The sequence below is a fragment of the Salvia miltiorrhiza genome, chromosome 7 (genome assembly GCF_028751815.1).
Source record: "Salvia miltiorrhiza cultivar Shanhuang (shh) chromosome 7, IMPLAD_Smil_shh, whole genome shotgun sequence".
Taxonomy (NCBI): Eukaryota; Viridiplantae; Streptophyta; class Magnoliopsida; order Lamiales; family Lamiaceae; genus Salvia; species Salvia miltiorrhiza.
In genome coordinates, this window is record NC_080393.1 from 29,396,447 (window position 1) to 29,407,950 (window position 11,504).

At 34.6% G+C, this 11,504-nt stretch overlaps 1 protein-coding gene across 1 annotated transcript; it reads right to left on the reverse strand.

The window, feature by feature from the left end:
- On the reverse strand, positions 1-2,085 carry LOC130994054 (uncharacterized). Its single transcript, XM_057919091.1, has 6 exons — positions 2,007-2,085; positions 1,684-1,922; positions 1,360-1,566; positions 622-714; positions 430-537; positions 1-354 (listed from the first exon to the last, which is right to left on the reverse strand). The coding sequence occupies exons 1-6, from the start codon at positions 2,083-2,085 to the stop codon at positions 1-3; spliced, it is 1,080 nt and encodes a 359-aa protein (XP_057775074.1).
- Between the last annotated feature and the right edge of the window lie 9,419 nt (positions 2,086-11,504).

An 11,504-nucleotide genomic window follows, 5' to 3' on the forward strand; every position in this document is an offset into this window, starting at 1 on the left:
TTAATTGGAATTTGGAGTTTCACTATTTTGACTCAAGCTTTGCATGAGACCTGGGAGCCGCATTCTCAGAACAGCTTCGACTTGAGTCTGTAGGTTGACTTCATTGTTACTAACTTGAGCTTCTAAGGACTCAAATCGAGCTGCCAATTCTTGATTTTGTTTTCTTAATTCTTCATTCTCCTTTTGAAGATCAAGATTTATCCTTTCTCCTCTTTTAGAAGTTGGCTTGATCCCATCTCCACATCCACGTAATCTGCTAGATTTTTCTTCTTCAAGAACTTTTATGAATGCTTCATCCTCGGTCATAGGTTCTCCACCGTCTTCTGGTAGACTTTGACACATAATAAGCTTTTCCTGAACATAACAATTTATATTAGAATTTGTACTTTATACATATATATGTACACATAAACAGAAATATGCACTCACATAAACTTCTTTAGAAGCATCATCGACCCATTCTTTTTTCTCATTGTTGTATCGACTTTTTCTCCATGCGGCTGTACGAGTAGGCTCCTCGCCAGTTTCAGGATCACGCTAATATCGTAAACATGTTAATGTTAACAACATATAATTCAAATATGCACTATTTCGATTGGACAAACATTAATAATCATGTACCTCTTCATAGCAAGCTTGGGCAATGGATTTTGTTCCACATGAGTGATTCATTGTAAGTTTTTGTCTATTCTCTTTATTTCTCCCACTAATTTTCTTCAAACAATACACGTGAAACATGTCAAAAAAAAGGCAAAAGACAATCTAATAATAAACATGATCATGCATATTTTAGAAATAGGTTTCCATAGTTGGGTAGAAGATCATTTAAGAGTAAACATGATCACGCATATTTTACAATTAACTTTCAGCAATAAAAAAAAGACATAATAAAATCTAAGAATAAACGTGATCACGCATATTTTCAAAATAGGTTTCATCAGTGGGGTAGAATACAATTTAAGAGTAAATGTGATCACGCATATTTTACAATTAGCTTTCAGCAGCAAAAAAAAAGACGTAAGACAATCTAAGAATAAACATGATCACACATATATTGGACATAGGTTCAACAGTTTGGCAGAAAAGAGTAAACATGATCACGCATATTTTACAAATAGCTTTCAGTAGACAAATGAAGAATAGGCATGGTCACGTATATTTCAAAATAGATTTAAACATTCAATTACACAATAGGCATGGTCATGTCTAGTTCATACTATGCTTCAAGAATCCAAATATGCTCATTGAAACCAAAGTACCAAAAGATCACATACCACATAAATAAAATCAATGTCGACCGAACAAAGTATATCAACATTATCAACCACAACCATACATGAATTAAAAAAATTGTATTACCTTGAATGCATCGCTCTCAAAATAATCAATTAGTAGTTTCCAATCTTCACGATTTACTCCATGTGGAGACTTATCCAAGATAGTTCTTTCTCCCTTGTTTGTAAGATAGTGCACGTGCAACTTATGCCTGTAGCTCCTATATTGGCGATTGAATTGCGCAAATACTACTTTTTTGACGTGGACGTCTTCTTCCAGATTAAACTTTTGCTGCAAGAAAAAGGTAATTGCTTAGAAAAACACAAAATAAACGTGATAACACAGAAAACTTGCCCACTAATTTCATGGAATGAACTATTGATAGTGAAAAGAAATATTTTTGTATACCTTCATTCCAATCCACATCTTCCTCTTGTTTTCCATTGGGATGTCTTTCCAACGAGGGTGTTGAACTTGTGCAAATTGCTTTACCATCACACACGCTTCCGTCTTGAAGTCTTTAGCATTCTCGCCAACAATCCGATTTCTTGTCGGATGTATAATCACGCCTAATTTTGGAGTACGCTGACATTTCTTTTGGAGTGATAAGCCTTTCGTAACACCTCTGACATTCCGTTTGGGCGCACCTATATCAAATATATATTATGATTTAGGTAACCAATCACAATACGAATATAAATTACATACAAACATGAAATTAATAATAAAACCATTAGCCGTATCGTGTTGTGAAATTATTGTTTCCTCCATTGATTGTTCCACCAACTCTTCTTGGAAATCTTCATCCATTTCACCAACTGTAGAGGAAAAAATATATTATTTCTCATATAAAGAAATCGAAAAGAAAAAATTCAAAACAAAAATAACAACTTACACGTGGTGTTCACGATGCGACCGCTTGACATGATGTTGGGAAGATGCAATAGAAAATAATATAATTTTGTGGTTTGCAGGAGAGCACAGATTTAGACGAGAATGAGGAGAAGAAGTATAGAAATTTGCTACAGAGTGAATAACGTGAGTTGAGAATGAGAGAAGAAGAATAGGGTTTAATTTGTTGAGTGGTGACTGAAGTGGGAGAACGTGAGTGGATGAGAACGTGTGAATATGTATTCTTATATATTTTTGCGGTAAATATTTGATATTGGCGGTAAGTTTTATGCTTTAGATTTTCTCCAAAAATTTAAATTTCACGTTTCATATATTTTTCAAAATAAAATTATTTCTTTTTTTTTAGATATACTTGCACTTATTTGGATTGCCTCTAACAATATTGAAGACGCTGCTAAATTAAGTCTGCCTTTTTAAAATAATAAACGTGATCATGTTTTCTGTTAAATATTCTTGGTCCAATTATAAAACAAAACACGTCAAACCATTATGCACGCTTTTCTTATTATAAGCGTGATCACGTTTAATTTGCAATAATTTTGATAGATAATATAATAGGAACTAATTCATATTATAAACTAAATCAAACTCTACATATATCCTTTTGAAAAGTTCTACATATAAGTTATATAAATATTAATTTATTACTAACAACTATAAAAGAATATCATTATTGCATATAACTATAATATTTATTTAAAATATTAACACATTATATAAGTATAAAATAAATTTTATTAAAATTCATTGATAAAATTTCATTGTGAATGACTTAGATTAATGAATGTGAATTTCATAATAATATCCAATTAACTTAATTATAACATATCATTATTAACATACTATTAATAACATAAAAAGAAAATTGAATTTGTTAATTCACCATGTACGCAGTACGCCCAATAGACATTCATGCTCGAATTGTCAAAGCTTGTAAATCATGAGTTTAAAATCGTAAGTGTTAAATATTTATTCTCTAAATTACACTTAATTTTATGTCTAGCACTGTTAATTTAGAAAAAAAATATTGAGTATGCTTAATGTGCACTATCATTGAATTAGACATGCGATTGTGCCTTGTTCAATTGAGTATTAATTGTTATAATTCTGTATGTATGAATCAAACAATGCGTAGTTAATTGAAACTTATAAATGTAAAAAAGAATATAATTTAGACATATATATGACTATGATTGTTATTTAACATATTCATAAATTATATAATTATATGATAAATTATTTTTAATAATATGAATGGGAAAGATCAATGAATGCAAATTTTGTAATATTATTAAATTGAAGTTTTATTAAAAAGATAAAGGAAAAAACCAGTGAAAGCACAAGTACGCAAACAAGGGCCCCGAGGCTCGAGAAGGAGCTCGTCAAAAGAAAGAAAAAAACCAAAATAGGAAACGCAGAAAGCCTAAAACTTCAGCGTACAGAAACTCAATCTCAACAATGATCCATATTGTTGCAGAAGTCGTCCATCTCCATTTCATCCGACCAACGTCCTTTGGAGATATTATTCATAACACAGATACTATCACTTCTGCTTTTATTGAAAACAAACTCCCTCGGCTTATAACCCATTTCCTCCGCATGACGGAGTCGATTCTTTATGCTATCTTCCAAAGGTTGTGGGACGCGCGGGCGTTCCATACCCTTTGGAGGACGTCCCCGTCGTTTAGTCGGTGCTTGATCAACAAGTAATTGTATTCCCTGGCTAACCTGCTCCTCTAACCGATTAATACGACTTGCAAAATCTGGAGTAGGAGAGTCCTTAACATTCTTCCCAGACGGGGTCTCCATCTCAAGATCCTCGTCCACCTCCTCGTCACTATTAGCTGGCTGAATAATCTGCTTCAAAACATCCGTATCCGGCCCGTAAACTGTATGGTCAGCCATCTCGCTTGATTGCTCTGCCGTCACCAAAGGGGCAAAGGAATTCCCAGACTTCTGCTCTACCGTGGTCTGCTCCACTTGAGCACGCTCCGTCAGAGCAGACTTCACCTCAACAGCTTTAACAGATGTAACTTTTAAATGATCCGAGGAGTCATTATTATCTACCGCTTCCAAAGCCTCAGTGTTATGCAACACCGAATCTTGTACCACCGCCTTCCCGATAGCGTGCCATTCCGGTCCGTTGTTCCTCTTTTCCACCTCATCTGTTGTCTTTCCCTGTGATTTGTCACTCTTGCGACATTTCTCCATCGAATGGCCCGTAATCTTGCATCGATGACAAAAAATAGGTATATATTCATAACTGAACTCCACCGAAAACTCGTAGTCCCCTCCATCAATATTAAGCGTCATCGGCAAAGTCTGTGCCAAATCAATTTCAACCAACATACGCACAAAGTGTCCTACATCTTCAGTCATAGAATTTCCATCAATTTTCAACGGCTGTCCAAGCCAACTTCCAATACCCGAAATAATTTCAGGATGCCAAAACTCCACAGGCAAATGATAAATCCGAACCCACATCTGAGCGAGAGAAGAAGATTCCTTGTAGGGATTAAAGTAACGAACCCAATCACGTAACCGAAGCAATCCAACAGATAAATTCCATAAAAGATTAGCTTTTGCAGTGGCTTTATCCTCTTTCGACTGAAATCTAAGAGTATAGTAACCCTTACCCATCGGCATCAAGTGCCAGGGAGAAGAAATTTTCCAAAGCGATTGAAGTTCCGCCTTTAACTCACGAGATTGCCTCGGCTTATCGCCTTTATTTAACAAAAGTCTGCCTATAAGAGCATGCTTAAACTTCTTCAATTGAGAATCCTGAATATCACGTGGTATAACAAGAGTACCTTGATCACCATGCCTAACCGGACGGAGGGCACGAAAATTATGAGCTGGTAAATCCGGCTGTCGAAACTTTTGAGGGGCAGTAATCCGAGCGTATGAAACGTTCTGTTGTTCAGTCGAATTCACAGAAACAGGTGCAGCAGGGACATCCACCGTGTTCCTGAGATTAACTTGAAAGTTTTGCTTAGAAACCCCATTCGAGGGTTTCAAATGATGTTCAAAATTTGCAGAAACCGAAGGGAGATTGAGGGCCCCTCTGTCTGATGTCGGAGGGGAAGCAATCGGCGCAGCAACTGCGCTTGAGTCTTCAGCCTCACGCAGAGCAGAAGGGTGAGGGAACTTCTGGGGAGAAAGAACAGTCGGGGGGCGCTGCTGGGGAGACGCGCCCGATGTTCGTGGAGAAACATTGCCGGAGACCTCTGCCGTCGAAACCATCGGAAACTGATGGAGAGAAGCACCCGACGTTCGTGGAGAGTTGCCGGAGATCTCCGCTGTCAAAACCATCGGAAGATGGTTGAGCAAGCCGGCGAGGACGGCGGCACGGAGAGGCCGGAAAGCGGCGCTGCCAAGAGTGATAAAACCGATCTCAATCCATCGAGCTGCTGACCGTCAACCTCAGGCAGCAGCTGTGGCGGCAGGTGGCGTTTCAGGGTGGTCGCGGCTGCCGGACTTCCAGCTGGTGACGGCGGCGGCGGCTCCGAGCGAGACGGACTGCTGGAGGTCAGATCCGTCGACCTCAGCGAAGCAGCAACAGTTCCAGACGGTGGCGGCTACTTTGCTGGGCAACTGCCGGCGGAGCAGTTGGTGGCGCGACGCCGGCAACGAGAATCCGAGGCTGGATGGAGGAGATCTGAGGAGCAGATCTCTTCTTCAGCGACAGCAGCGGCGGAGCTTCTTCAGCGGCGGCGGCGGGAGCGGACCTTCTCCAGTGGCGGCAGGGAGACGTCGGAGGCGGAGGGGTCGAACGCCGGGTGGCGGTGGGGACGGCCCGGTCGCCGGTTAATGGGAACCGGAGCACGTGAAGGTCAAAGCCCGTGGGCTGCGCCTACTACAAGCTCTCGTCAAAGAGAGAGAACTGATCCGAAGTCTCCAAGTAGTGTGAGGAATAATATTATCACACCATTTTTTGAGAAGTCTGCAAATTTTGTAATATCTAATAATGTTCAATCAATAATAAAATATCGTTTTAGTATACTCATAATGACATAAATAAATAAAATTAAAATTGTTAATTCACCATGCACACCCGATAAATAATCGTGTATGAATTGTGAAAGCGTTTAAATTAACGAATTTAAAAATCGCGAGTGTTCAAAATATATATTTATTCTTTAAATTACAACAAAAATTATAGCCAGGTCTAGCCTCATTCAATTAGAGAGGTGATCGTTCTTATTGTTGATCAATCAATATTAATTGTAGTCCTCCATACAAATCAAACAATTCACTAGCTATTATTTGAAAATTGCGCAAAAAATGTTTGGTTCAATACATATTTGTATGACCAATCCGAATATTGTAATATTCAAATTTGATCCAAACCAAAAAATTCGAAATGCATAAAAATAAAAATATTATTACGAGAATATCTTTAATTTGTTATAAAAATTTCCAAAAAATGAATTTTAAATGAATATGTTATGATAATTTAAAGTGTCAAAATTAATTTGAATTCTCTCTCTTTTATATTTATATTGTATGTTGAACATTATATACTTTTTCATTTAATTATTTTTGTTGGTGAAAAAATAAGTAGATGACATTTTTTTTCATTTTGAAAAAAATTATATAATTGTTTAATTTATTAATTAAAATAAATATTATTTCAAATTGGAGATAAAATTTGCATTCATTAAAAGTATCATTCGTAATGTATATCATTTATTCTTTTACAAATTATCATTTTCTTTTAGAAAAAATCTAACATATATAAAAATTTATTTTAATACCCGTCAAGATAATTGTTCTGATATAAAAAAAATATGCATTAGAAATAAAAATATTTTATTTAACAAATATAATTCTGAAAAAAATCAATTGTGCATTCAAATTATTAATTCGTAACATAAGCGTAGTGGAGTTTAATGAAAAAATAAATGAATTAATAGTTATTAATATAAAATTATTTAATAAGTTGAATCTTTATAAAATAATACTTATAAAAGGTCGCCTAAAAAAATACTTATAAAAGGTCGTTTTATTATCTTTCAATTAAGATGCAGATTCACATTTATGTACGAAAAATTACATTGAAAGCGAAAAATATGTAGAGAATGAGAAAAAGTCATGTGAATATGTAATAATTAAACTGATTTTAGAAAAAAGACTACAATACGTGATGTTTAAATAATGGTGCTAGAAAATAATTTGATGATTTTTTATTGTACTAGTACGTCCTCTTGTGCCATGCATGATCATAAGGGTGTAATCGAGTCAAATAGTATCTTGCTCAAGATTTACTCGTTTAGCAAATCGAGTTGCTCGCTTTAATTATCGATCGAGCTTTATAAGTTTAATTTTTTTATTTAAGTTTTTAGTTATTTTTTCAAATATATATAAGTTATTTTATTCACAATTGAGTAATATATTTACTATTTTTCTTGTAAATAAATGATGTTAATTAAATAATTAATCCAAATGAAGTATCTTATGTTTTTAAGATAAATCACTTGACGAGCTTGCTCACGAGCTAACAAGTCGAGTATCGTCATGCTCAAGCTCGACTCGTTTAGCTAAACGAGTTGCTCATTAAATGATCGATCAAGCATTAATCGAGTTGAAAGTCGAACGTCGAATCGGTCACAAATAGCTTGACTCGTTTACATCCCTATGCACGGATCACTACATATTTTATATTTTTTAAAGAAAATATATTAAAAATGCATAAAGTATTATATTATTTATAATACGATTAATAGCTAGCCAAGAATAATTTATATTTATTTAAATACTCTTTTATTTTACAGTAATGTATATTAAAAGCATCCATAAAAATTATTTCACTTTTAATTTTAATGAGGAAATAGAAACAAACTGATTAAAACTTCAATTTACTATAAATTATATATTTCAAATTCATTTGTTGATGATTTCAAGAATACTACGGTGTGTTGGTGGATATAGTTCAATTGGACTATTTTGGAAATAATCAAGTGACATTGTTCCAGTGTGATTGGTATGAAGGCAAGTCAGTGCAAAAGGACAAATACAATTATACAAGTGTCAACTTATCAAAACCATGGAAGACAAATGAGCCATATGTGTTGGCAACTCAAGCAGAACAAGTTTATTATGTTAATGGCATAAAACTTGGCAATGATTGGAAAGTTGTTATCCGAGCACAAGCGCGCAATATATGGAATGTGGTTAAGAATAAGGAGGATGAATGTGTAGTGAGTAATGAGTCTTATCAGCAAAATGAATCACATTCTACAGTCGGCATGATTCAACCTAATAATGATTTTGTCGAATGGTGTCGAAATGATGTCCCGGGATCAACCATCTCCACAACAGCAATAACACCAAGAAAAGAGCATCCTCAAGCAGAAGAAGAAGAAGAAGAAGATGAAGAAAAACAAGAAGATGATGATGATGATGAGGAGGAGGAGGAGGAGGAGGAGGAGGAAGATGAAGAGAAGGACAAGATCGACGACAGCGAAGACGATTTATGATGTTTTTTTAATTCCATTTTAATATAATTCTTGTTACAAGAATTATTTAAACAAGATTGACTCTTATTTTATATATAATAAACGTGATCACGTCTTTTGAGCAATACTTTTATTCATAATAAGCGTGATCACGTCTTCTGAGCAATACTCTTATTTCACAATAAGCGTGATCACATTTTCTGAGCAATACTCCTTATTTCATAATAAGCGTGATCACTTTTTCTGAGCAATACACATATTTCATAATAAGCGTGATCGTGATCATGTCTTCTGAGCAATAATCTTTTGTAAGTCAAAGCCTCGTATTAGCATCAATTCATTGTATTATGCTTTTTTTTTATTATAAACGTGATCACGTTTAATATGCAGTAGTTTGGTTGAAGAATATAATACAAATCGCATTTCTTAATATTTATAATATTATTATTTTTTTGTGACATATGGTGACAATACATACAATTAAGTTTGTCACTAATGAATTTTTTGGTGACAAGTGAAACGACTGTCACAACTTAACAAAGAAATTTAGTGACAATAAATAAGAACAATCAATAAAGTATGTCACTATTGCACTTTACGGTGACACTATAATATATTGTCACTATTTATATGATTGCAGTGACAAATTTAACAATCGTCACAGATGTATAGTGACATTAAATACTAACAATAATACAATTTATCACTGTTATAATCATTGTGACGAAAATAAATTATTGTAACTATAAAAATATTTATACTGACAAATTAACGAGTGTCACTGATATATAGTGACAATAAATAATGACAGCAATAAAATTTGACACTATTATGTTATTTTGTGATATTAATACGTGTTGTCACTATATTCAAACTTGTAGCGATAAAAATATAATTGTCACAACTATACAGTGACATTAAATATCTGCAACAATATAATTTGTCACAATTACATTGCATTGTCACGATACATAATATTGTGACTATACATATGTTTTGTAGTGATAAAAATAAGATCATCACTAACATGTAGTGACAATAAATACTGACAACAATTAAATATGTCACTACTACACTATTTTGCAACGGTATATCGTACCGTCACTACATGCATATTTATAGTGACAATACTCAAGTCGTCACTGATATATAGTGACAAAAATTTTCGACAATAATAAAATTTGTCACTGCTACATTATTTTGTGACAATGATTTTTTTTGTCACTGAAAAGCTATTTGTAGTGACAGAAATATGATCGTCACTCGTATTGTTGCCACTAAAAGCTCTTTTTTTTGTAGTGTTAAGCTTACTCAACAATCTTTCTCTAACGATCATGGTGTGGTACTTACAAAACTTAATGCTCATTCTGATAACGCTTGAATACGACCATGTATTTTTAAGCACTCCCTCGTACCCTGGTGAATGACCTTCTGAATTATCATGCTTTCCATAAGAAAATAGACTTTGCTTTTCTTATTAGCTTTACAAGATATGTGTCACCGCACATAATACTAAGTTATAGAATGAACCTGAGTCAATGCCTTCATTCTGGCTACCAAACTGAATGTATAATCCAGGACGTTCTAAGTGGAAAGATGTCTCTGATCGACTGAGGTGTATATTCTTTACTCGGGTATAGCCTCATAGTCTCATCAGAATCTCAATCCATTGACTTTAACATCGAAATGTTGCCGATATTCTAGCTCTCATCAACCCCGAACCATCTTCGGGAACTTCTCCCGTCTTATACACTTGTATAGATTTTTCTGGTCAATTATAATGGTTGGTAACTTCTAGTTACCCATGTCACCTCTCGTTTTTTTTTTTATAATAGGTGACTGTAATCAATAGGGGTTCTAAATCATGCTCACATGTAATGTAATAGGTAACTATAATAAATGATTCTGTATATCTGAAATTGTAAGCTAACAGTTCTAATCGCAATACTATATCATCATTAAGCAAAATGTTATGACCCCACGTGAGTCTAACTCTAAGTTTGAACATAAGTCATGAAGGTTCTCTTCATGCCATCACTGGTGACAATCGAAGGTTAGAAATGAGTCTTAGCTCATTACGCGATAGCTAACTGATTACATAAGTCACACTCGTCGCTATGACCAATGACTCACGTGATCTATCATCAATTAAGATCATAGTTGATTCGTTATCTTGTTACGTGTGAACAGTGCGAATAAGGAACTATGCCCGTGTCACTAACTCGTGCGTGACACTCTTCTTTCATTGGATTATCTTTCTTCTCATTGAATTCTCGGGTCCTTTTTAAGTGACACTTGATTTTCTTCCTCGTTCTTGGTTCTTCACTGTGGCTATAGCAAAAGATAATTGAGTTTCTAACTTCTATTGTTCTTCTCGTGATAGTGATCATGCATTCTTAACGCATCTAAGTTCATTGAGATATCTAATCAATCAACAAAGATTAAAACTTGAACGTAAGCATTAGAACATTCGAATGAACGTGAATTGTTCAACGTTTGGAAATCATTATCGCTTTCTTTCTTGTCGAGCATGACGATGTGATGAAGTGATGAGCTTTGGTTGACTGACTCATATATACTAGTGATCATACTAGAAAAATGGGCTAACTCTAGGGTTCAGAGCAAATGAACTGCTCTGATACCACTCTGTCACGACCGGACTTAATTAAGGATAATTAAGCCGGGAAATCGTGACTAATGGAGGGAGATTAGAAGCGGGGTAGAAAGGGGATAATCAAACAAGGAAGGATCGCATTTCATCATTGTTAACAAAAGGAATGTTTATAATATAACGGAGATTTCGTTGTATAGACTCAAATAACTAGTAAGTTCGGATAACTCCGACTTAGTCAAAATAAC